General features: G+C 45.6%; 1 protein-coding gene across 1 annotated transcript in view; it reads left to right on the forward strand.

Annotated features, from left to right (window-relative positions):
* The first annotated feature begins 15,286 nt into the window (after nt 1–15,286).
* The window catches only part of PLGRKT (plasminogen receptor with a C-terminal lysine), a 43,953-nt gene continuing 31,571 nt past the window's right edge, over nt 15,287–27,668 (forward strand). The window contains exons 1-2 of the mRNA XM_050944315.1: nt 15,287–15,462; nt 18,120–18,215. Coding sequence (XP_050800272.1) covers nt 18,135–18,215 — 81 coding nt within the window. The 5' untranslated portion in view covers nt 15,287–15,462; nt 18,120–18,134. The remainder of the gene's footprint in view (nt 15,463–18,119; nt 18,216–27,668) is intronic.

A 27,668-nucleotide genomic window follows, 5' to 3' on the forward strand; every position in this document is an offset into this window, starting at 1 on the left:
AAACATGAAACAAAGCAAATGGTTTCAGGGGAAAGGATCCAAAATCTGACAAATGCATATATCGACATCAAAATTATACAAAAGTTAGCAGCAATAACTTTGCTGTTGCAGCAAGGAGTAATAAAAAGTGTTTCATGGTGTATTGAGCCAGACCTATGTATGGCATCCAGTGCTGACACTGTTGGTGTCTTACACCAGATGCACCTTACAACCTATCTAGCTTTGCACCACCATTTCTGCCAAATAGGATTTTGCCCATAATGCCAGGATTTAGCCCATTGTTTGTAAAATATGATGACTCTGGCTAAAAAGCGCTATATAAACATAATATCATTGTCTTAACTCTGAGAAAATATACTTAAAACTAGGAAGCCAAATCCAGTTAAAGTCAGCAAGCAGGTGGGTTTTTTTAAATTTCATACAAACCACAATAATAACCATAGCTATGAGACACAAAATAACCTTCCTCCAGCAGGAGATGGCAGCAATTAGTACTATAGCCCTACTTTCTGCCAGAGTATGTTGAAGACACCAAGAGAAAGGGAGGAATGAATGGTCTTTCTTCAGATTAAGGCCTGGTCCACACTACGCAGTTAAACCGATTTTAACAGCTTTAAATCGATTTAATACTGTACCCGTCCACACTACAATGCACTTTATATCGATTTAAAGGGCTCAACAATAGGAGTAATGCTAAAATCGATATTAACATATCGATTTAGGGTTAGTGTGCCGCAAATCGAAGTTATTGTTATTGTTACTATTGGTTAGCTACCCACAGTGCAACGCTCCGGAAATCGATGCTAGCCTCGGACCATGGACGCACACTGCCGAATTAATGTGCCTAGTGTGGCCGCATGCAATCGATTTTATAATATCTGTTTTATAAAACCGGTTTATGTTAATTCGAAATTACCCTGTAGTGTAGACGTACCCTAAGATACATCCCTATATTTTAACAACTGTAGACATGAGATAAAAGGAAATTCATCAGATTTCTCATTATTTGGTTAGTTTATCACCACACTATAAAACAACTGGTGATCTACCCTGCAGTACATTCCTGGCACAGCAAAGCTTTGTACTTAGCCCACAAAAAGTGAAACTGAAATAATTTCATAGGATGTATTTCCTTCAGTTTTGTTTTCCTATAACAGTTGGATTAATGGGAAAGCAACATCACTGGCTAATTTAAGTTTATCAAAGTGGAAGTTACTGTAGGGAAAGGAATGTACAGAATTTCAAAACCTTATTGACAATGATAACTTGTAATAGAAAGAGAGATATAGTCAGTGCAAGATACCACTACAGTTTTTTGGTTTATAACTCATACAAGCAACTAAGTGCACAAATTCAGCATTTTCGGTATAGTTTGAATGGCATCTAGTAGCATTATGCAGTATTGGTTGCTGGGAGGACGTGTCAAAATAAATTCACATGTTTAAGTGTACTGGAGGAAGAAAATGACGCACGATGCATTATATTTGATAAATACACAAGCATGTATCCAAGGTAGTAGACAAGAATGACACTGCTATTCAGTTATTACATGCAATGAGTTAATGTAGCAATATATTTTCTGGTGTTATCTCCACATCCATAAGTACATAGCTTTTATGCAAAAGCCAGCATCCCAGATACAGAAATAGGCACTCTGATGGCATATAAAACGGGCACATGTAAACTCATGACTGCTATTTGAAAGAACAAGCTAGAACACAAAGACTGTGTAGCTTAAGGCACAGCAATGGGCACAGAGACAAGATGGTCTCTGAAGGAAGAGCTGCCTGTTAATTTTGGCACAGACAGCTCTCTGGTCTGCAGGCACTATTTGAGAGAACGTCTTGGACAAGTCGTATTTTATCTTTGTTAGCAAATTTGGAGGGGGAGCTAATTTGCCAGGCACAACTGGATATGACACATTTCCAAGCCACTACACCAGCAAATCAGGGATTGTCACAGAATTGAGCTTGCCAGCACAGTTCCTGGGTGGTCCCTAGACTTCTTCAATAGTTCCCTTCTTTGCCACTTTGTGATCCTCCTGATGGATGTATCCTACAGGATCACAACTGCTTGAAACAGATTTACTTTCTTTACTAGACATTGTCCTATTAACAAACAGGCACCCCCAGCAAAAACAGAAAACAAAAACCAAACAACAACCCCACCACAGAAATATACAATGAGAATATCAGCAAAATATGAGCTTGCAAGGAGCCAGAATACTCACCAACATAAAGGCTTTGACAGAGTTGTGCTGGGCTGATAAATGTTTAGTAGCACTCAATTTACAGAGTCGAATACAGAAGAACCCCCCCACCCCAAACATTTAAAACTAATCTATAACAGAATGAACAAGGCCCTACATATTGTATATCTGAGGATTATATCAGAGGGAATTCTGAGCTTTGACCCCAAGATCCCATAACAACCTTGTAATGAATATCCCACCACAACACACAGCAAAAATTTCCCATGAGACAGTGTGCCATTGGGTAGTGTGGGCACTCACCCACAGCATAGCATCTTTGCATTGATACAGCATGCTGGTGTGTGGATGCAGTGCGTCAGTGCAAATGACAGTGTGACCCCTTTTTAATTAAATAGATTTTCGGTTGCACTATACTCCTAAACTGTATGTTGGTGAAACTTCTATGTGTAGACAAGGCTTGAGCATTGGTTCATATTGGGAAGTCAGTCTGCACAACCAGAAGGACTAGAAACTTAAGGCCTGATAGGGTCTACTAGGACCCACCCTGTTTTGGGAATGGTACAGGACTGCACCGTGAGTGGGAACATTAGGAGGCATTGTGACTCAGGGAGTCTCTGCAGAATGCATTCCCCTCTGAGAGTGGCCAGCTCCTCTGACTAATAGGGGCAGAGTTCCTTTGAACTAGCTAGTGCCATGGAGGTGTTAACAGGGATTACAACTGTGGCCAGCCTCTGCATGGAGCACAAAGAGGGAGAAGGCTTCTCATGGCTCACTCCATATTGTGCATCCACACAGGTGCCAGCCACTATCCAGTCCTAACATTTTGGAGTAAATAGCAAGAGCTCAAGGATTTCTTTTTTATTTCAGTTCCCAGCTACTGTCCAGAATTCCCACTCCTTAGCAGGATGTCCGTCACCCATGCTGGAAACTAATTCTGCATAGTAAATCATGACCAATACAAGAGATAAAGCACTGGCTTTGGATAAAAATAAGATTTAGATTTCTTGAGAAGAAATGCTAATACTTATCAAAGAAATATGCATGGAGAGAAAGATATAAAAAATGCCACTCTGATGAGTCTACAAAAATGCTTCTCCTTCCATTCCTGAACTTATACTAATTCCCTTAAATAGCTGTTTAGAAACACAAAAATATACATTAATGCCATGGTAAGGCAAAAACCAAAAAAGTTAATAAAACAGATTATGAAGGAAACATTCAGTCTGAGACAATAATAAGTTAACTGGACCAAATTCAACGCTTGTGTGAACTTCACTGAATTCAGTGGAGTTACAATGGGGATAAATTTGGTCTACTTTGTTTAAACTGAGCAAGTCATTACGATTTATTATAGTGTAGGTGACAATCAAGAAAATGTTTAATTAAAATTAAAGAATCAAGCAAATGATTTTCTAATTGTTTTCTTATGCAATGTGATTTCACCACATATCATGCTCTTCCTCCTTCTATCTGGTCTACTTTAAGCTCTGGTGCTGAGCCAGTAACTTCATCAAGACTTATTCTTTGGCATCATCCTAGCAAACTGGAGATGCAAAGCCAGTGACCTCAGTCTTTGAATGGCAGATTTAGTTATACAGCTAAGTTTATAACTGTAACAACCTTCAGAACAATCACTATATTATCTCTAATCACTCAATATACAACAGGAATGAGAAGGTTTAGTTCTAGCAACAAAAAGATGTTTGTCAAGAGATTCCCAGCATTAAGAGGAAGCCCAATTAATTTTTCTCAACGTTAACACAGTTCACTTTTGATAAGTGGGTTTACTACATAGGACAAATTAGATCTCTCTGGAACTTCCCATAATGCAAACAGAAAATGTTGTGTCAAGAGTCCAAAAAAAAAATGGTTTGTATTTACTCTGTTTCTACACTCAGATGTAATAAACTGGTAAGTATCACCCACTTCCATTTCCATGGAGTCAAATACTAAAAGAAAAACTTTCAGAGAAAAAAATCTTCAAGAATTAGTTGTCATTAAGATGAGGTTATAAATATACTCAGTTTGCAGCTTTTTCACTAAAACTACAGAAACATTTTTTTTAATGCTCATTCCAAAAAGAGAAGAAAAAACTGCTGATGGGTCTAGTTAGGAATCTTTGCAGTAAGCAAATTTTTCACCACAAACTATTGACCATAAGCAAATAAATGTGAACGCAAAATAAACATCAGTACTACAGAACTCATAGGATGGGTTATACTTGGATAGTCCACTGAAGGTTCTAATTTTTTTAATGGTTGACAATTTTATTCCAAAAACTTCAGCTAGTCTTGCTTCTTGAACTGTAATATTGTGAGGATCTAAATTCTCAGATCTCAGAGGTTCAAATTAGTGATCAACATTACCCAAAAGAGCCAGAGTAGTGTGGATTCATAGTTTCATTTACTAGATAGATTATATTATCTATCTATCTATCTATCTTATTCTTGGAGAAAAATGACTGATCAAATATTATTATTTTATCAACTATGATTGGTTAATAACTTAGACTGGTTAGTAATTAAATCACAGTGTTTTAACATCATATGCTGCAAAGAGCTGCAGGAGACACATTAAAGAGCCTCTTGCAGGTCATGAGCCTCAGTCTGAGTATCACTGATCTAAATGATTATTTGTTCTTCTGTAAGCAGAGTCAGGATAAGCACTACCCTGACATCTGATGGAAAGAATTTCAGAGAGTGTATTTGCATAGGCACGCCTACCCTATCCCAGACTGCTGAGCTGTGGGACTGCTTGGTGACAAATGACTCACCCTCAGTTGAGTGGTACTTGCTAGACAAGGGACATGGGTTCCAAAACCCAGTGAATGGAGAGAGGCTGGGGACAGGTATCTGTGCCTGGTGGTGCAGTCTCCTTGTGGAGCCAGAAGCACCAATTCCACCCCCTCCTCTCTCCACTGTGGAATGTCAGAGTTGATTTTTTTTATTCCCTCAAGAATCTAAATACAGATTACTGAGCTGAATTCACTTTGGGCTAATGGTGCACTAGCACTGGGGCTCCCCCACTAAGAGCTGAGATCACTAAGAGTTGAAATCACTAAAGAGCTGAAATTACTGAGCTGAGAGCACTGAGTACTGTGCTAACTAGTGGGGGAGCCTGAAGTTATACAGTGGAACAGAGCAGCTGGTGGAGTGGAGCAGTTGCGGGGACGGCTGGTGGCAGCAGAGCGGCTGGCAGAGCGGAGTAGCTGTGGGACAGGTGGAGCGGCCCACAGAGCGAGCGGAGCCGAGCAGTTTGCAGGGAGAACTGGGGCAGCTCATGGAGCAGAGCAGCTGGTGGAGCGGAGCAGTTTCTGAGGATGGCTGGAGGAGCAGAGTGGAGCGGCTGGTAAAGCGGAGCAGTTCGTGGAGAAGGCAGAAGCAGAACCCACGGAGAGGCAGGGCAGTTGGCCCCGGACCACGTAAGGTGCCCCTTTCTACCCAGGCTGGGGGGAGGGACCTCTACAGATAAACTCTCAAACTCTGGGGTGGCATTGACCAGAGACTTTTGGGTTGTTGGTCTTTGGGGTGATTGGACTTAAAACCCTAAGGGGAAAAAGGATAGTGCCAAACGTACTTGGAGGTGGGTTTTTGTTTATGGTTTGTGTTATAACCCGGTTTGTGGTGTTTCTCCAATGGGATGCCGCATTGATTCCTCCCTTTATTAAAAAGATTTTGCTACACTCAGACTCCGTGCTTGCGAGAGGGGAAGTATTGCCTCCTAGAAGCACCCAGGGGTGTGTGGTATGTGAGTGTCCCAGGTCACTGGGTGGGGGCTCGAGCCGGTTATGCATTGTGTTACTGAAACGGAACCCCTGGATACTGAACCCGGCCCTTGTTGCTGCCAACTCAGAGGGGCAGAAGGGTTACACTTCTATTTTGGAAAATATAAAGAAGAGTTTTAGAATCAAAGCATGATGCTTCCCACGAGTACCCAAGATTGGGAAGTCCTCGCTACCATCTGCCCTTAGGGTGAGGAAGCCTCATCTATGCTTACCAGGGATAAGCTCCCCAACTCCACCAACCACAGGCAACAGAAGCACTCCCCTCCAGGCCTAAGTAGGTCTAGCTTTCTGTTTCTAGGTTAGTGATAGAGACACTCCAACCCTTGTGTCCTCCAGTGTTCAGCCCCTGATTCACTGGACACTCACTGAATTCTCAGATTCACTTCTCCTAAAGGAATAGTACACATCAGACTACCACTTTCACCTCATGATCACCATTCTGCTTAACACAAGCACTTAGATACATTTATAGTGAAAACAAATACAGGATTATTTATCAAATTATAGCAATTCTAGAAGTAGTACTGGAAGGATTGGAAACAAATTGTTACATATAAAATAAAATCATAACACACCTTCCAGAACCTATCAGAGGGGTAGCCGTGTTAGTCTGGATCTGTAAAAGCAGCAAAGAATCCTGTGGCACCTTATAGACGAAGACGTTTTGGAGCATGAGCTTTCGTGGGTGAATACCCACTTTGTTGGATGCATGCACATACATCAGACAAAGTGGGTGTTCACCCACGAAAGCTCATGCTCCAAAATGTCTGTTAGTCTATAAGGTGCCACAGGATTCTTTGCTGCTCTTCCAGACCCTAAACTCAATTAACAACATACCATCTTGTCTAATTAAGTTTAATTCACCCAAAGTCTTTTCAATGTTTTCCAATCAGGTTTGCTGTGAGCTTCTTTTCGTAAGACAAAATACACTGACAGTTCATCTTCTTGGGGAAGGATCCCAGGTGCATCTCAGTACCCCCAGTTATTTCCCCCCAAATTCATTGTTTTTACTCATAAACAGGACACTCCCCTACTGGTTTTGTTTCTCTCATGTGAATTCACAATCTTTTCATGAGCATCAGGCTCAATAATGCAAATAGACTTACACACAGTACACAATAACCAGCCAGAGAAATATGCATCTACCCCATGGCTGAACAAAATCTATTTATAACCTTCTGGTGACCAGTCTTAACTCACATACCTTAAGAACATAGCTTTCAGTATAGATATATAACTCCTTAAATATCATCCACAGATACATCTCACAATGATTAGGATGACAAGTGTGTTACTGGCTGTTGGTAAAGATCTCACACCTTTTGTGGACATCAGACCCAGAGGGTCTCTGTAACCCATATGCATCCCTTATGCCCTGGGTCACATAAAGTTTAACCTGCAAAAGAATTTGACAGAAGTATAAATCAACTAGAGAGACTGACATGCATTTAAACTCTGTCAATATTAGTAATGACATTGCTACTTTAAAGATTTTTAATCAACAAAGCAGGGTCTAGGTTGTAGCAGCCTTAGCTCCCTTTTTAACTCGCTTGTTACCCATTTCTGCTTCAAAAGTCAAATTGCCTATTACACCCAAGATCTTAATTATGTTAAAATTCCAAAATGCTAATCCAGACAGAATTGATTGACCTTTGCCTATATGTGTGCTGTGTAGATATGAAAAGGAGTGTCTGCTTTGTTTCATACACTTCTGTTATGTTCTTTCTCCTATTACATCCCCTTTTCTGTCACCTTGTATAAATTCAACTCCTTTTACTCACCTCGCAAATACTAAATCTGTATAAATTACATTTCCCACTTACACCTAGTCAGGAATTATTTATTCCTGGCATATAATTTGCCTTGGCATATAATTTGCATCACTGAAGTCAACGGAGTTACACCAGGATGAAGGTGGCTCATTGTGCATATCTTTGGAGAGAAGTCTTCTTTAGTCCAAAAGCAGATATAGCCCAGAAGTAGCTTAAATGCTTCCAGTACACAATGAACTCTTTTTAGGCCATGAATTTTAGTGATTTTTAATTTGGAAGTTAACTGTAAAAATCATAAACAATGTCAGGACATTTGCTGTTAGGATTCCATTTTATACATGAATACACCACTTACTTTGACTACATTTTCAGTTCCTGTTTGTCCTTGCCAGTAAATTAACCGTGACAGACTTCAGGGAATAGGACCAGGAAGGCACAGGGAGGACTATTTTGTTGACTCATGCTAGCACAGGTTGGCTGCAATGTTAGGGATGTGTCATTAGCAGTGGTTTAATATTATAAGAGAGTTTCTGGGTTCCTATCCAAAACAGGAGAGGAAGGAGATCTTGCAGGGAAAACCCCTAGAAACATCCAGTTCCTGATGCTTATGTATGAGTATTTTAAAATTGAGAATGAAGGCAAACCCCAGAAAGTGGGTGAGTTTTGCACCTTAGCTCATGTGTGCTCTGTAGAGAGTGGACTCTACCTATTCACATTAAATTGTCTGTTTTGGGGGGGGGGTCCTGTTTCCTTTATTTATCTACCAAGACAAAAAGCAATATTTAAAAGTTTTAACCACTTTTAATTTTCTCTAGGGGAAGAATCTGTCTAATTTAAAGTCTTTAGAACAATGGTCCCCAAACTTTTCAGGTTCATGCCCCCCCTACTTCTATCTGCTCTCCCCAGAGCTGGGTCTCGAAGCAGAGCTGGGATTCCAGGGAGGAGGGGGACGCAGATAGAGATAAGGGGGCTGAGGCTGGGGCCACAGCTGGGTGGAGGTCCGGGGCCAGGAGCAGAATTGGGGCTGGGAGCAGGGCCGTGCCAGAGGCCGAGGCTGGGCTTGTGGGCTGGGGCTGGGACTGAGACTGGGGCCAGAGCCAAGTGTGGAGCCACAACCAGGCCCAAGGCCAGGCATGGGGCTAGAAACCAGCACCACAGCTGGGAGTGGGGCTGGAGCAGAGCTGGGAGTGGATCGGGGTGCTGTGGCACTCCTTCCTCGCTCCCTGTGGGAGATGGCCTGGGCCCCGCCACCCTCCCTCCCCCCTGAACAATCCTTGCAGTTTGGAGACCTCTGCTTTAGAACAAGATGAATAGAACAATAGAGATACCTCTACTGGAAGAAATTATCAGCTCATGATTTTGCATTTGGAACATGTTTTTGTTTTTGATCTCTTGCTACAGCATTTTTTTAGTTTTTCCAGTGTTGTATTCTCTAGGGAAGCAGTTATGCCATCTTGTGAGCAAAGAACATATAGCAGGAAATCCCTCTGTGTTATCAAGTCTGTATAACATTGTAACTAAGCCTGGTGACAGGTTTCAGAGTGGTAACCGTGTTAGTCTGTATCAGCAAAAAGAACGAGGAATACTTGCAGCACCTTAGAGACTAAGAAATGTATTTGAGCATAAGCTTTCGTGGGCTAAAACCCCCTTCATCGGATGCATGGAGTGGAAGATGGAGTAGGAAAATATATATACACAGAGAACATGAAAAAATGGGTGTTGCCATACCAACTGTAACAAGGGTAATTAATTAAGGTGAGCTATTAGGTGAGCTATTATCAGCAGAAGAAAAAAAACTTTTGTAGTGATAATCAGGATGGCCCATTTCCAACCCTTGACAAGAAGGTGTGAGTTTTAGCCCACAAAAGCTTATGCTCAAATAAATTTCTTAGTCTCTATGGTGCCACAAGTACTCCTTGTTCTTTTTATTGCAACTAGATTGCTTCTTTTTCAGCTAAACAGCACCACTCCTCCTCCTGACTTGTCTACCTTTGGACTCTATATTCTGTTTACAGCTAAATTGACTCTTCTCAGCCATGTGTATTGAATTGTTTTTACAATTAATTAACTTTAGGTCTCTGCTCTGCCTTATCATGCCTCCAATTCTTGTTTTCCTGATTCCTAACGACACTTTTTCTCTCCCCCTGCTCTTCACTGTGCCTGCATCTATCTCAATTTTCAGCTCAGCCCCACATCTGTCTCACAATCTTCTCTAACTTAGGGTGTTGTACAGTATCCCATTACATTTATATCTGAGTGCCTCCCACAAAAGATTAATTACCTAGGATTTTATACAGTAAAATAAATACATAAAAATAATCAGATGCATCCTTTTAGGGTTCTCTGCCAATTGTCTTCATTTTGTGACCCACATCCTCCCTTTCCCCTATTCCCACTCTACTATTTGTTGCTATCACTTTATATCTTGTCTACAATTTAATCTCTGTTACTGCAAAGGGATCCTCAAAGATGTACACCGTATAAAACTTCATTGGAGTTAAGAGGTTTTTGCAGCAACTAGAAAGACCTCCCTGTGCCAGTCCTTTTGCAGGATCAGAGGCTAAGGGTCCAGTTTTGAAGACACTTGTGCATTTCCTTCTATGGTATGACTAATGTGGGTCAAATAACTCACTTGCAAAAGTGCAGGCACCGTCAGGATTAGAACCTTCATCCTGCAAGTGGTCCCCAATCTTTTCATGGTTGTGCCCCTAGCTTACCCCTGTACTAAGGTTACCAAATCTCCGGGATTGGCCTGGAGTCTCCAGGAATTAAAGATTACTTTAATTAAAGATTATGTCATGTGATTAAATCTCCAGGAATACATCCAACCAAAATTGGCAACCCTACCCTGTCTGTGTCCCCTTACCCTCACTGAAGCTGGGGCTGGGACAATAGCTCCTGAGGTTGGGTCATAGAGAGGGGGATGGGGGCCAAGGCTGGAGCCGCAGCAGGGTGCAGGTCTGGAGCTGAGAATTGAACTGCAGCCAGGAATGGAACCATGACCAGGGGCTGAGTCTGGAGCCGTGGCCAGGAACTGAGGCTGGGAGTAGGGCTAGGGCTAGGAGTGGAGCCGCAGCTAGGAGCCAGGCTGGGGGTGGGAGCGCAGTTCCAGTCAGGACTGTGGCAGAGCTGGGGGTGGAGCGGGACTGGGTGATGCTCCCTCCCTGTCCCCCAGGGGGGCTGGTCTGGGTCCTACCAAGGCCTCCCAAACATTCCTCCATGCCCCCCTAGTGGGTCACGCCCCACAATTTGGAGACCACTGATTTACACTCAAAAGTAGTTCAATAGCAGTCAATAGAACTATCCTTGTGTGGAAGGTAAACATGTTCAAGTGTTTGCAGGACTGAGAGTAGCGACTATGTTCTTACTTCTAACTGTAAAGTGCCTAATATACTTCTGGGCATTGTATAAATAATAAATGTAGCTGGTCAAAAAGTGATTTTAAAAGTCAAGAACATTTTCAAAAAATCCCCAAATGTTTTTGTTTAGAAGTTTTCAGGCAATGTTTGCAATTATTTCTTTAAACAAAATGTTTTAGTTTTTTAGTTTTTAACTCTTTTTTTTCCTCCCTTTTCTCCTTTTTCCATTCTACCATAGAAAAGGTTTTGGAGGGTTGGGGACAAGAGAAAAAGGAGTAGGAAAAAAACAGTAAATAAGTTTGTGTAAAAAAAGGAAATTGTTTAAAAATGAAAGTTTTTGTTAAACTTTGTTTTTTGCAAAAAGACCATTTTTTGACGGAAACATTTCTTATTTGAAAGTTTTTGATAGCTCTGTTTATAAAAAAGAACAAGAATAACTGAGAAGTCCAGAAAGCAGCAGTGCAAGTTTCTGAAAATGATCTGACAATGTGTCTGAACCCTGAACTAGAAAGATCCAGTCCACGAAGGAGACAATTCTTGTCCTGTGAGCTGAGACCTCAGACTTTATGTATCCACTGAGCTTTGATTTGTATTCTCATAACATGCTGTCAGAAAAGCTAACTAAATACTCTAATACAAAAAGATATATCTTTGAGATGCTATAAACATTTCTTTGTGCTTAAAGAACAAGTTGACAGTCCCAAAAAATGTTGAGATGAAAATTATTCTGTGAATATACAGAAAAGGTTTTAAAAATTAACACTTAAAAAACCCTAGATGAATTGGATTTTAAGCTAGTTTAATTGCATTTTATGTATAGTCTTTGCCATTCATATATGGAACTAATCTAATATGAAACGCAGCATCAAGCAGAAAGTTATTTAAGCTTATCAAATTGATTATATAATTATATAATTGATTATAGTACATAATTAACACATTCACATTGTTTTCTTTGTTTATTTATACTTTGTGATTAGTTGTTATAAGGTTATCTGGGCTGCAATCCTTTAAAGTCTTACTCCCATGTTGAACTTTAAGCATGTGAGTAAGTCCCATTGAGTTAATTGGGACTATTTCCATACTCAAAGTTATGCATGTGTATAAGTCATCACAGGACTGGAGCCTTAATTTTGTGTATTTTAAATATTTGTACAATTCTTATAATCAGCATTTTTTAAAAAGTTAATTCATCCATTAATTATATATAAATGTATTGTGTTAAGTTGGTTGAAATGCATAACGCTTTAATGTAATAATAATCCTAAATTTTAAAAGAAAGTATGCTAAAGAAATATTCTTAGTTAGAACTGTATGATGTAGGATGTTAACTTGAGGTTAACTGACGAAAAAACCCATGGATAGTCTTGTATGAACATAAGTCAGATGATAGATCAGCAAAGTTTTCTGCATGAATATAGGCCAGAGGTTCACAAACTATGGTGGTCCGCAAGCTCCATTCAGGTGGTCTTTGGATAGTTCCCCCTAATGTGCACGCCTGGGCAGTCGCACGAGAGAATGAAGAGCCACCCACTTAATTAGTGGAGCTGCGCAGGTGAAGATGCTGCATGCTGGAGAAGATGCTGGAGATGTGACGTCCCTCCTTCCCAGCCTCAGCTCTGTGGCTGCTGTGGCGGGAAAGAGACCCCACTCCTTCCCAGCCTCAGCTCGGGGACTGCCGCGGCGGGGGAGAGATGTCACAACCATCACATTAGAAACGTAAGACTAGTGATATTAAAATATGAGTTGTGTGTTTTTATTTGTAGAACAAAAAAAGTTAATTATTAAAGTTTTTTTTAATATAGTGCTTTTATACAATGCACTTAACAATAGTTAGCTAACAGTACAAACAAAATTTGGGATGGTCACTAAGTGGTCCACCGAGACTCTCAGCAATTTTCAAGGGGTCCGTGAAAAAAAGTGAGAACCACCGATATAGGCAATTTTTCCTTTACTCTCTGAAGGACTGCTCCAACTTCCATTAAAATGAATAGAAAGACTTTATTGACTTCAGTGGGAACTGGACTGACCCTAAAAGGTTTGTTGTGTTTCAGTTATATTTATAGATCTTTTAGTTGTCTGTGCATTGTAGCGACTGTTTATGACAGAGGCGGGCAAACTTTTCAGCAGTCCAAAATTGTATGGAGGGCCAGTTAGGGGAAGTTGTGCCTCCCCACACAGCCAGGCGTGGCCCGACCCCCAATTCTTGCCCCCTGATGCCCCCCCGGGACTCCTGCCCCATCCACACACCTCGCCCCGTCCCCTGATGGCCCCCCCAGGACTCCTGCCCCATCCATGCCCCCTGTTCCCTGTCCCCTGACAGCCCCCAGACCCCCCTCTACCCCATCCACCCCCCCTCCTTCCTGACTGCCCCCCTGGAACCCCTGCCCCATCCAACCGCCCCTTCTCCCTGTCCCCTGACCGCCCCAGAACCCCTGCCCCTGACTGCCCCCGCCGCCCCATCCAATCCCCTCTCTCCTTCCTGACTGCCCCCCCGGGACCCCTGACCCCATTCAACCCCCCGTTCCCCATTCTCTGACTGCCCCAACCCCTATCCACACCCCCACCTCCTGACCACTCCCTTGAACTTCCCTGCCCTTTATCCAAGCCCCACCCCCCCATGCTCCCTGCCCCCTTACCATGCTGCCTGGAGCACCGGTGCACTACAGCGGTGCCATCCAGAGCACCAGGACAGGCAGCTGTGCCGCCTGGCTGGAGCCAGCCATGCCAGCGCGCAGCACAGCCCTGCCGCCCAGAGCATTGCACCGGCAGCGGGGCAAGCTGAGGCTGCGTGGGAGGGGGAACAGCAGGAGAGGGGCCAGGGGTGAGCCTCCAGGGGCAGGAGCTCAGAGGCTGGGCAGGAGGGTCCCGCTAGGGTGATCAGACAGCAAGTGTGAAAAATCGGGACAGGCGGTGGGGCATAATAGGAGCCTACATAAGAAAAAGACTCCAAAATCAGGACTTTCCCTATAAAATCGGGACATCTGGTCACCCTAGGTCCTGCGGGCCGGATGTGGCCTGCAGTCCATAGTTTGCCTACCTGTGGTTTATGAGCTATTAAAAAAAAATAAAAAAAAAACCCCACAGTGTTATTGGGTTCCAAAACTGAGGGTCCTAAATCCATAGTGAGGCACCTAAATAAAAGTAGCCTGATATTCAGAAGTGTTGAACCCCCACCAGTCCCACCAAAGCTTATGGGAATTGCAGGTGCTCATCATCTTTGAAAAATGGCCACTTTTATTTAGGTGCCTCAGTATGGATTTAGGAGCACCCAGATTTGAAACATCTCGTTTCTGTATTTTTAGGCTTTGCTGATGCCATTCCTTTTTGATAATCTGTATGGACATAATGGTTCTTTGCCTTCTGAGTCTCTAGGGATGCACTTGGGTCACATTTTCAAGCTTTTGTCATCAACCAAAAACTCAGCATTGCCAATTCCTGCAATTTTATAATCAGTCACACAGTATTTGATGTCTGGCTTAAAGCCCCAGCCTCTGGAGACACATGAGCTTTCATTTGAATAAATGACGTTTCTAGCCCTTGTGGTTACTGAGGAAAGATTGAAAAGCTCCCCCTGGTGCACCTCAAAAGTCCAGAAACCAGAACGCAAATATAATACAATATATTAAAAACTAAGCAAATCCGCGTGACCTTGACACTGGGGTTGCCAACATTGTATTTCAGAAATAAGGGAGTGTTTTCTTAGCACCCCCGCCTCCCGATATTAGTATCATGGTTATCACCATCAGTGATAATAATAAGCAGTAGGTACCCATCTACACTGGCCGGGGTATTTCCTGCTGCTTCCTGCAGCACTCAGCAACTCCCGGGCTTCTTGTGGACGTCCCGTGTAATAAGGGACTGTTGGCGATGCCCCTCTCATGAGTTTTAGGGGCTGTCTCCTGGTTAATGAAGGTTTGGGGCTGCCCCTGCCGACTGCCTTGATTTCCATGGCTCCAGGGCCTGGGGTCTTAGGGGTGAGCGCAAGGACACTGGCAGTAGCATTGTGAGAGGGCGGGAGGGGGAGCGACGTATCAGCTGGGGCCTGGTCGGTCCGGCTGGCTGCCCGCCCCATCCCGCAGCAGGAGGGCGCTGGCTGCTCGCGGCACCAGCTTAGGCTAGCAGCGCGCTGGCCCTTTAAATCGCCAGCTGAGCCCAGGGACGCCGCCGTGGAGTGCGTGCGACTGGAGAAACGCAGGGCAGCGCGCTCGTTGGCCACCTCTCCGGCGCGGCGCGGCCCACCAACAACCTGCCCGGAAACCGCACAGAGCGCGAGGTGTCTCCTGAGCGACCTCCTGCCCCCCGAGACCGGCGGCTCCACCGCCCCCTCCTGCGGTGAGGGGAGGGGGTTGCTGGAGGGGGCTCGTAGTAGGCTGGGTAATGGTGGGGGGCTTGCAGGCAGTAGGGATGGGGTTTGGTGGGGGCTGGGTAATGGGGGATTGCAGGCAGTGGGGATGGGGTTTGGTGGGGGGGATTGCAGGCAGTGGGGATGGGGTTTGGTGGGGGGCTGGGTAATGGGGGATTGCAGGCTGTAGGGACGGGGTTTGGTGGGGGGCTGGGTAATGGTGGGGGGATTGCAGGCAGTAGGGATGGGGTTTGGTGGGGGCTGGGTAATGGTGGGGGGATTGCAGGCTGTAGGGATGGGGTTTGGTGGGGGCTGGGTAATGGTGGGGGGATTGCAGGCAGTAGGGATGGGGTTTGGTGGGGGCTGGGTAATGGTGGGGGGATTGCAGGCAGTAGGGATGGGGTTTGGTGGGGGCTGGGTAATGGTGGGGGGATTGCAGGCTGTAGGGATGGGGTTTGGTGGGGGCTGGGTAATGGTGGGGGGATTGCAGGCAGTAGGGATGGGGTTTGGTGGGGGCTGGGTAATGGTGGGGGGATTGCAGGCAGTAGGGATGGGGTTTGGTGGGGGCTGGGTAATGGTGGGGGGATTGCAGGCAGTAGGGATGGGGTTTGGTGGGGGGATTGCAGGCTGTAGGGATGGGGTTTGGTGGGGGGCTGGGTAATGGTGGGGGGATTGCAGGCTGTAGGGATGGGGTTTGGTGGGGGCTGGGTAATGGTGGGGGGATTGCAGGCAGTAGGGATGGGGTTTGGTGGGGGGCTGGGTAATGGTGGGGGGATTGCAGGCAGTAGGGATGGGGTTTGGTGGGGGGATTGCAGGCAGTAGGGATGGGGTTTGGTGGGGGCTGGGTAATGGTGGGGGGATTGCAGGCTGTAGGGATGGGGTTTGTTGGGGGGCTGGGTAATGGTGGGGGGATTGCAGGCAGTAGGGATGGGGTTTGGTGGGGGCTGGGTAATGGTGCGGGGATTGCAGGCAGTAGGGATGGGGTTTGGTGCGGGGATTGCAGGCAGTAGGGATGGGGTTTGGTGGGGGGATTGCAGGCTGTAGGGATGGGGTTTGTTGGGGGCTGGGTAATGGTGGGGGGATTGCAGGCAGTAGGGATGGGGTTTGGTGGGGGCTGGGTAATGGTGGGGGGATTGCAGGCAGTAGGGATGGGGTTTGGTGGGGGGCTGGGTAATGGTGGGGGGATTGCAGGCAGTAGGGATGGGGTTTGGTGGGGGCTGGGTAATGGTGGGGGGATTGCAGGCAGTAGGGATGGGGTTTGGTGGGGGCTGGGTAATGGTGGGGGGATTGCAGGCAGTAGGGATGGGGTTTGGTGGGGGGATTGCAGGCTGTAGGGATGGGGTTTGGTGGGGGCTGGGTAATGGTGGGGGGATTGCAGGCAGTAGGGATGGGGTTTGGTGGGGGCTGGGTAATGGTGGGGGGATTGCAGGCAGTAGGGATGGGGTTTGGTGGGGGGCTGGGTAATGGTGGGGGGATTGCAGGCAGTAGGGATGGGGTTTGGTGGGGGGATTGCAGGCAGTAGGGACGGGGTTTGGTGGGGGGCTGGGTAATGGTGGGGGGATTGCAGGCTGTAGGGATGGGGTTTGGTGGGGGGCTGGGTAATGGTGAAGGAAGGGATTGGAGGAAGTAGGGATTGGGTTTGGTGGGGGCTGGGTAGTGGTGAGGGGGACTGGGGTCCAGGCTGTGCACTGGGGTGAGGAGTAGCAATTGCAGGGAGATGGTGTGTAAGTGGAGGGCAGGGACTGGGCTGTACTGCAGCAGGAAACTGTCAGCCAACCCACGCCCCCAGTTCGGCGCTAAGGAGAGCGATTCCAAGTTAAAAAGAGAGAATAAAACCCTATCCAAGGAACATCAATGAACATGTGATTTAAGGAGGCAGGCTGGAATAGGCAGGCTTTTCCAGAGGTTGGGGGGACCCCTTAGTCTCTCACATGCTGTGTGTCGCCTGTTTTGTTCAAAACTTTGTTTTTCTGTTTGAACAAGTTTCAGGCAACGAATGTTGTGGGTAAAGAGCAACCAGAGAAAGCTTAGAGGAGCTATTACAGTATTATTGTGTGAAGCAGCTGTCCACATTTGTGGGTGGAGGGGATTATTCAAGCAGTAATCACTAGCTGTCTTGAAATAATAAGATTCCTTTTTTCAACATTTCTTTCCCTGGTTGTTGTGGTCAGGAACCTTGGTGATGGTGTTTTGAAAAATATTATTACAAAACAGCTATTCTGTAATTGAGGGAAGGTAAAGGGAAACAAGATGTCATCCCTATCCCTTTCCTTCAAACTTCTATATCTCCATTCAAATCCCTTCTGAAAACCCACTTCTTCCATGTTACTCACATTAATTGAGTTCTCTTTTCATGATTTTAATGAATCCATCAAGCTGGCATCTGATTACTGTAATCTCTGATTTTCCTTAAAATACACCCCACACTCTGTCAGTGTTTGCCACTCTTGTCTAACTATAGATGTGATACAGTAAACTACAAAAACTTTTGGGTCAGGAGGCCAGCAGCAGAGCCCTTATTAATCAAGGCTGAGCTATAAAGTTTTTTTTATTGATACTATTGTGAGAGAGACATTCAAAATAAACTTCAGTTGTTGTGGTCAGTGTTTAAACACCTTTTAAAATCTACCTTTTTGTAACTTATTAGACCATTTAGATCAAAATGGGATTCATCTTTTCAAAATCTATGAATGAGAACCTGAAGAGTCAACAGGAGTTCATGCTCATGAACTCTCGACTTCAGGTAAGCATTTGTTGTACAGAATCAAGAAAAGCTATTGATTTTTTTATCCTGTTTGGAAAAGCTTACTCTTATGTGGAAGGGTATGAGGGGTAGGGTAGTGCTAAGTGATTTTGTTGGTTTAACATGTTTATAAATAAGGAAAGTTTATAGCAAAAGTCCTTATAGCATCTTACAGGAGATAAATCCCATAGTACCCCTGTGATATAGGTATTATCCTCATTTTACAGATGGAAACTGAGGTACAGAGATTAAACTATTTATTCTAAAATAAGTCATAAATAAAGAATAAATGATTCATAAAAATCCAGCCCTGAAAGCATGCCTTTGAGTAGTCCCACTGACCTCAATGAGGCTACTTTTATGTGAAATTAGTCGTATATTTAAGTGAGGCAGTGACAGAGATAGTAATAGAATCCAATGCTCTGCTCTAGCTACTAGATTCCAAAAGTTAAATCTAAAACATGTATTTAAATTTTCCATGCCCATACGTAGTCTTATGTTTGTCAGTTGCAGTAATTTCAAGGTAGTAGCAAGACTGTAACTCGTCTGTCTTTCCCTGGCCATGGAGCCAGATTAAGAAAGACCAAAGGTTGGGTAGGCTATGCTGGATCACTTACTCTCCAGTTAGTCATTATTTTATTAGAGTGTTGCATAATAGAGATGGGAAAGAAAACTTTTGACACTGAAATCTAGAAGTAAGCAATAGAATTACTCTTTCTTATCCAGGCGGTAATGCGGTTGTCTGCTGTGCTGTCAAGTATTTTCATAACTTCTGATGGCATGTATACGCTGCCCAGCATTTTAGGGTAGTGGGTGTGAATTGCAGCATGCACCAAAGTGCTAAGCTGTAACTTCCCCATGGGGACACTACAGGTGCTGCAGTTCACACTCCCGTAGTCTGAAATGCAGGGCAGTGTAGACATGCCTCTAACTTTTCAGTTTACTGTAAGTCAGTGGGGAATATGTGGTTTAATCTAAAGTATTCTATACACTTCGGAAGTTGAAATAAAATACAGTGTAACTTAAAAATACATCTTTCATTACAAATTATTGATGGATTACCTTTGCATTTAAATTGCCAGTAGGTGGCATATTTTAGCTTTTGGAAGCATCGAAGACGAGTAGATTTTTAATATTGATATTTAAACTGAAATATTTGATATTTGAACTGAACTGAATATTTGGAGGACATGTTTGTATAATTGGAAATTGGGGGGGAAAAACCAGGAGCATGAGAAAAATATGCTACAGTCTTATAGCAGCATCGATTTGGTGGGTCTGGTGAAGTTGTGATAAATTAATGGGAAAGCGCTGTCCCATCAAATTCAGTACTCCACCTCAATGAGAGCCAGGAGCTATGTCGACAGGAGAGTGTCTCTCACTGACATAGCATGGTGCAGACACTACCTTATGTAACTTAACATAGTTTACATCGACTTAAGTTGCATCACTTACATCAACTTAACCCTCTAGTATAGACAGGAATATACTGCATCTGCCCAGAGAGCTTCAAAGAGCATCCAAGTCTACTTGGTTTAAAATGGCTAGTCCAAGGCAACATCAGAAAGGTTCCCAGTACTGCTAAATAGTAGCTTTGTGCGCTCCATGATTTATGTCAAAAACGAGGGGAAGCACATTGCTGTCTCTCTTCAGTACTGTAGATCTGGAGAAGAGTTATTTGAAATTCACACTCCGGGAACAATATGACTGGCAACAATGCATGATGCTGCTCCTAAAAGAGCATGGGTTGATTTGAAGCAGGAGGGAATATAGAGAATACTTGCAGGTGTCCTAATGTATAGAGGAAGGATCAATTAATGTAGTTTTCTGTTTCATGTCCATCAGGAAGAACAAATGGGTCATTGTACGTTCTCTGGGGCAGGGACTGTTGTGGTGGTTATGGAGCTACTGTATTCTAACCTAAGAATATTGATCATAAATTTTGTGAATACTGTAAGTGACCTGGTCAGTGAGGAAAGGTGACTGTAGTTACATTGTGTTGTTAGACTTTACTGTATGACTATAGTCATCTAGCTTAGTAGGGGGCAGTTGGATGATCAAGCAGAAAAGCAACACAATGGCTATATATAAGTAACAAACCCCTGCGGGTGATGGGGGTAATTCCAGGCATGTTCTAGTTCCAGGCTGCAGCCTGAAGTTACACAGCTTTTTGCTAAGACTGGGTGCCTAGGGATCAAAGAGACACTAAGGCCCACAAAGCTACTTAGGTGCCCAAGTCTTAATTTTAGGAACCATGTAATCCACAAAACGCTTGCTCAGCTGCCACCTAACTCTGTAGGCACCTAAACTCACTTGGTGCCTAAATTTTAAGGGTAAACATGCCCAAGGCACCTATATTTTAGCCTGTGAGCATGCACACTTCTGTCACAAACTAGGTGTCTGAACACCTGTCTCCGACCTAAGGCCCAGAGTGCCCCATAAACTGGGGGAAAATTGATGGAGGAGCACCTATATTGCATTTTGGGCCTGATCCAATAGGTGTACTCAGAGACAACCTAGATCATGGAAATCCCTTTGTAGATCTGGGCCTGAGTGGGTAAAAGGACTGGCACGAATGGCAGGTGGGAGTTGAGTGCTGGTCCTGTTGAGAGCAGACTGATGAAACAGACACGGGTCCTGCAAGGATGCCTGAAAGCAATTGGCCCTTCCTTGGCTCCCTGGAAATTGTAAGCCTTAGGGAAGAACTATGATGCTTCGGTTAAGATTTTTTTTTCCCCTGAAATGCTTTTGATCTAAATAAATGATACTTTGTGGTAAGAAGGCTGCCTGTTTACTGGAAATTGTCATAGCTCCTGGTAGGAACAGAACTATAGTTACTAAACCTAAGCTGACCTGCTGAGGTAATCATGGTTGATAGACCAGGGCCTAGGCTGCAATCCCCTATATGAGAGTAAGAAAGTTGCCTGATTCCACTTGAAGAGAGGTGACTGCACAAGGCATGAAACCAGTTCATAGAGACTAGGGTGTATGTCAGAGGTGCAGTTAGCCTAGTAACTGTGACAGCCAACATGTTTCTATAAAGGCACATCTGAACAGGGCTAGCCCCCTCCTGAGCATCCTCTTGTGGCTAGAAGTGGCTGTGCAGCACTCTGCCTCAGTTTCCTCTTCACTCAGGCTCCTCAATAATGCTACAGAAGGGCTTGTCCAATAACATTCCTTCTTGTGGTCTGGTTTATTAACATAAAATGAACTAAAAAAATTAAGGTTCTTCTGCCCCAATCTCTTACTGTGCACAGTCTCCACTCCGCCACCCAGGTCTGACCACTTTTAAGTTTCCAAGCTGGTCAGCTTTTAGGCCCTTCCCAGGTTCCGCTTTGTCATTTCCCTTAATCTACTCTAGACTACTTTAAACACTACCTGTGCTCTTCTCGCATTCACTCTCAGGCATGGGCAGTGGGTATAAGAGGTCAGGGGAGGCTTAGCCTCCTCAGACAGCTGGCCCACCACCTCTGGAGTCCGCCACCATTGAAAGGATGCCTGGGCTGTAGCCTTGCCTGCGCTTCGTGCCAAGGCTCCACTCCCACTTGTCCTTTTCCCTCTGAGGCCCTGCCTTTGCTCCGCTTCTTCCCATCGCCTTCTGTCTGCATAGGGGCCTCAGGGGAGGAGGGGAAGAGGCACATTCAAGTGGTGAGTGGCTTGGAAGGAGTGTGGGAGGGCCATGGGGAAGGGGTGCAAAGAGTTGCAAATGGGGGGGGCTCGGGAAGAGGCACGAGAGGCAGGCAGGTGGAGTCTTGGGGGCAGAGGCACGAGAGGTCTCGGGGGAAGGGGTAGGCGGGGCCGGGGTGAAGCATGGGCAGAGCTTCATGAGGAGGAAGTTGAGTGGAGGTGGCCTCAGGGCAGGTCCACAGTCTGGGCGCGCCCAGCCTCCCTAAATGGAGGAGTCACGCACCATCCATGCTCTAAGGCCTTCCTACCTGGAATCTTTTATTTCCCAGGGGAGATCCATCACTCTCTCAGTGCTGTCTGTTTGTCAGCTTTTAAAGGTCAGCAGGCAAACCCCTCTACTGCTCCCCTGGCCCTCACCCTTCTTCAGCTCTCTGGCCCAAACCCTTGCCTCCAGGCAAAGTTCTCCTACAGGAGCCTTCTGCTCTCTCTAGCCTCTGTCATAGCTTCCTCTTCCCCACAGTGCTTTATAGAGACCATCTGTCACCTGTCAGGCACCATCAGAAGGTTGTTAATGAGGCATAGATTGGCTAAACCAGTTCCACCTTCAAGGGCCCAGTGCACCCTATGATATATATTCACCTTCTTCACAGCTTCCTTCATTATCAAGCTTGATAATAAATCTATTAACATACTGTACCACAGACTATTCTCTCAAGCTCACAAAAATAAAAGAAGTTAGTAATTCAGCCTCCATGTTTGTTAATAAATAACTTGGATTAGAGTTGCTTTAGTTTGCACAGGTGACCCACCAGCCCCTGGCTGGCCCCGGGATAGAGGAGCGCAAAGGTAGCATGCCTCCACTTCTCCACTCTATTTTTGAGCCAAGTAGAACTCAGCCAGAAGAAAGAATTGAAGCCTGTAAGTTTTTTGTCTTGCTGCTGTTTTGTAAAATAATGAAGATTGGACTATCAGCCTGCTTTGTTTGGAGGACTCGCCGTTTGTTTGTGTTGTGCATTGATATGTGTCTCCAGGGCTAAATAATCCATCTCAAATCAAGCCAAAAGGGTACCCAACCAAAAAATATAATTGAGGCTTCATTTTATTATATCCCTGCTGCTTGAGGGATCGATCACATATGAAGCTCTTCCTTAAAATTATCAGATTTACAATGAACATATATAATGTTTTTGCCTTACCTTAAAATTTGAATGTGTAGAAGAAAGAATCCAGGTCTTAGAGCATATATAAGACATTTTATAATCTTTATAAATAGGGAAAACAAAATGCTATATGAACACCATTTGTATGACTATAATGAAGTACCTTCCAAAGTACTGCTTCTGGGAGCCGTGTGGAGCCATGGCACATGTGGAGCGGGGCAAGCCCCAGACCCCGCTCCCCAGCTGGAGCGGGGCAAGCCCCAGACCCCGCTCCCCAACGGGAGCTCGAGGGCTGGATTAAAATGTCTAATGGACTGGACAAAGCCCGCAGTCCATAGTTTGTCCACCCTTGCTTTACATGCTAGTGGTGCTGTGTTTTTTTTTTGTTTTTTTAATATCTCTCTATGATGGAGACTGGCATAAGAGTACTGTGGCATATTTTGTAAGTGGGTCATGTTAGTCATCTGGAGCAAAAGGTAGATAACTTAGAAGTTGATCTGAAAAGTTTTCTTTTCAGCTGTCTTTTAATAACACTCTGAGCCCTGGTCTACACTACAAGTTAAGGTCGAATTTAGCAGCGTTACATTGGTTTTTAACCCTGGACCCGTCCACATGATGAAGCTGTTTTTTTGACTTAAAGGGCTCTTAAAATTGATTTCTGTACTCCTCCCTCAACAAGGGGATTAGCGCTGACATGGACCTTGCCAGGTTGAATTTGGGGTAGAGTGGTCGCAATTCGATGGTATTGGCCTCTGAGAGCTATCCCAGAGTGCTCCATTGTGACCGCTCTGGACAGCACTCTCAACTCAGATGCACTGGCCAGGTAGACAGGAAAAGGCCTGCAAACTTTTACATCTCATTTTCCTGTTTGGCCAGCGTGGCAATCTGCAGGTGAGTGCAGATCTCATCAGCAGAGGTGACCATGATGGAGTCCCAGAATTGCAAAAGAGCTCTAGCATGGACCGAATGGGAGGTATGGGATCTGATCGCTGTATGGGGAGACAAATCAGCGCTATCAGAACTCTGTTCCAAAAGATGAAATGCCCAAACATTTGAAAAAATCTCCAAGGGCATGAAGGACAGAGGCTGTAACAGGGACCTGCAGCAGTGCTGAGGGAGGGTCGACTGATGACATGGCTTACAGGGTATTCAAATCAACAAAGGGGGTGGGTTTACATCAAGGAGAAATGCACACAACTGTCACACAGAATGGCCCCCTCAAGGATTGAACTCAAAGCCTTGGGTTTAGCAGACCAATGCTCAAACCACTGAGCTATCCCTCCCCCTATTATTCCAGACAGGACTGAATCTCCATTAAACTTTTCAAGGTGCCCCTGACGGACCTCACCGAAACGATTGTCAGCCGTTGATTTCATGGAGGGAGGGAGAGTAAATGAATACAAAACAAATCTGTTCTCTTTCTTGTTTTGATCCACTCCATCTCTCTTATAAATCTTAGGCTGGCAGCAGACGGTACAGTACGACTGCTAGCCATTGTCATCTCCTGGCTGCTCCCAGACAACGGTGCAGTATGACTGCAGGCAGGACCAAATCTCCAGGAGACAAAACTTAAAAAGAGAATGACCTGGAGTCACTCCCATTTATGTCCAGGCACCCCGACAGACCTCACGGGGGTCTGCCAGGAGCACCCATGTCTGCCCAGGCACCCCTGACCGAAGTCGGCTAAAAGAGCACCCAGGAGACGACGACAATGGCTACCAATTTTAAAGCACTGTCTGCTGCCAAAAGGCAATGAGTTGCTGCTGTGTAGCAACACAGTACCATGTCTGCCAGCATCCAGGAGACACGTGATGATGGTGAGCTGAGTGGCCTCCATGCTTGCTGTGCTATGGCGTCTGCTCTGTCAGTCGCTATTTAATCCATTTAACATGTAAATATATAGTGGTAATTTTTTAATCAGACTGTTGTGCTGTACCAAAGCAGGTGCCTTTCAAAAGGCTATATTATATCTATGCAGTTACCTTTTTCAACCAAACTTGTAATCTCAAAGGATGGAAACAAATTTGTTTAACCATAAAAGTTTGTTAACTGGCATTAGTTATATTCCTACCCTGTAATTGTTTACAGGTTGAATCCTTTATTTTGCCTGGATTTAATGTCAGGATAGCCAGCTTATAATGAGTCATATTATCTTGCTTGCTCTTTCTGAATATTGCGCATTAGCACTCTTCCAGTATTCCGGAATTTTCCTGATATTCCACGCATTATTAAAAACTTACATCAGCAGATCAGAGATCTCCTCAGCCAACTCTTTTCCCCAACGCTGCTTGATATTACACTCTCACCTATTGCATATTTAATCTTTTATATATGTATATGAGATTGAGTCATCGCCTTAACAATAAAAAAAAGACAGTAACAGATATTTGCTTGCTGGAAGAGGGCAAGATGCGCAGCAGTAAATTGCAAAATGGTTAATGTAGGATTGTGATGATTGGTTCTGCCAAAGTTAAAGGGCCATACTCCAGAAAGACACGCTAGAGGAAAAATGTTTCTGTACAAGGGCAAATCAGCACAGAGAGATTTTGTAGGAAACAAAGTTATTGAAGAAAGTGTTCATGGGGAAGGCGTTGCTTTAGTGGTATACCTGTCACCTTTGTATCACAGCAGATATTTACAAATATAAGCTATGATGATAAGAAATAGTGGTGTATAGTGAAGTCTTGGAGGAACTAAGTGAAATTTGACCATGATAGGAGACAACTGTAATTACTCCAATAGTAGCTTTTTGACTATGGGGTCTACTCCCAAAATGGCATTTTGTATTACACAGTAGCATTGTGTAAAACAGATGTCTGTTTTAATATTTTTTCACTGCATTGAAACTTTGTAGTATTGACTTAAAGCGGATGTACATCAGGGGTCTCAAACTCAAATGACCATGAGAGCCACATGAGGACTAGTACATTGGGGTGCATGAGGGGTGAGGGGTGTGGCAGGGGGTCAAGGCAGTGGGTTGGGGTGCAGGAGGGGTGCGGGGTGTGACAGTGGGTTCAGCGCGGGGAGTCAGGTGCAGGGAAGGGGGTTGGGGTGCAGGAGGAGTGTGGGGTGCAGCAGGGGGCTCAGAGCAGGGGTCAGGGTGCGGCAGGCGGCTCGGGCAGTGGGTTGGGGTGCAGGAGCAGTGTAGCAGGGGGTTGTGGTGCAGGGTATGGCAAGGGGCTCAGTGCAGGGGGTTCGACTGCAGGAGGGGCTCAGGGGGAGGGCTCTGGCCCGGCGCGCACTGGGGGCAGGGCAGGCTCCCTGCCTGTCTGCCCGCCATGCCCCCGTGCTGCTCTGGGAAGTGGCTGGAATATGGGGGAGCAAGGGCACAGGGGCGTGTGTTGCTGTTGCTTCAGGCACCACCCCAGCATCTCCCATTGGCCGGGAACGGGGAACCGTGGCCATTGGGAGCTGCTGGGGGTGGTGCCTCAAGCAACAGCAACGCATACCACTGCACCTCTCTTCCCCCACGGTCTTTCAACTTCCTGGAGCAGCGCGGGGGCAGGGCAGGCAGACAGGGAGCCTGCCCTGTCCCCGGTGCGCGCTGGGCCTGAGCCGCTCTAGGTAAACGCTGGGGTATGGTGGGGGGCTGTGAGGAGCTTGCGAGCTGCAGAAGATAACTTCTCAGGCCATGTGTTTGAGACCCCTGATGTACATAGTGATAGCATGTATCGTCTGTCAGTACAGTTGGACATACAGCAGGGGTGAAAGTAACTTAAAGGACTTACCTGTACTCCGGAGTCCTTAGGAGAGGGCGGAGCCTCAACCAGAAGAGGTGGGGCCTTTAAATCCCTGGGGTCTTTAAATCAGGATTTAAAGGTCCAGGGGCTAGAGCTGTGGTAGCAGCAGCTGGGAGCCCTGGGCCTTTTAAATCATCCCCAGAGATACTAGCTTCAGAGGTGGCTGGGAGCCCTAGGAGTGATTTAAAGGGCCCGGGGCTCCAGCTGCTGCTACCGCAGTGGAGCCCCGGGCCCTTTAAATCACCATCAGAGGGGGCTCCCAGATGCCGCCGCTACCTCGGGGCCTCGATCTCTTGTGGAGCTTTAAAGGGACCGGGGCTTCGCTGCAGTAGCGGCAGCCAGGAGCCCCTGGCCCTTTAAATCACTGCCAGAACTCTGCTGCTACTACCCTAGGGATTCAGCAATGGGGCTCGGGTGGCGATTTAAAGGGCCCTGGAGGGTAGCGGCAGTGGGAGCCCCGGGCCCTTTAAATCGCCAACCGAGCCCCAGGACTCCGTCTGATGCAACCACCCTAGGCCCTTTAAATCATCCCTGGAGCCTGCCGGAGCCCTGGGGTAGCAGCAGCGGGGCTCTGGTGGCAAGTTAAAGGGCCTGGGGCGGTATCAGCAGCCGAGCCCTGGGCCCTTTAAATCGCTGCCAGAGCCCTGCCGCCACTACCCCAGGGCTCTGGCAGGCTCTGGGGATGATTTAAAGGGCCTGGGGTGGTAGTGGCAGCCAGAGCCCTGGGCTCTTTAAATTGTCCCTGGAGCCCTGCTGCCGGAGCCCTGGGGAGGTGGTGGCGAGGCTCCAGTGGCTATTTTAAGGGCTGGGGTGGTAGCGGCGGCTGGCGCCCTGGACCCTTTAAATAGCCGCCGGAGCCCCACCACCACTATCTCAGAGCTCTGGGGACGATTTAAAGGGCCACTGCTAGGAGCCCTGGGCCCTTT

The sequence above is a fragment of the Gopherus flavomarginatus genome, chromosome 3 (genome assembly GCF_025201925.1).
Source record: "Gopherus flavomarginatus isolate rGopFla2 chromosome 3, rGopFla2.mat.asm, whole genome shotgun sequence".
Taxonomy (NCBI): Eukaryota; Metazoa; Chordata; order Testudines; family Testudinidae; genus Gopherus; species Gopherus flavomarginatus.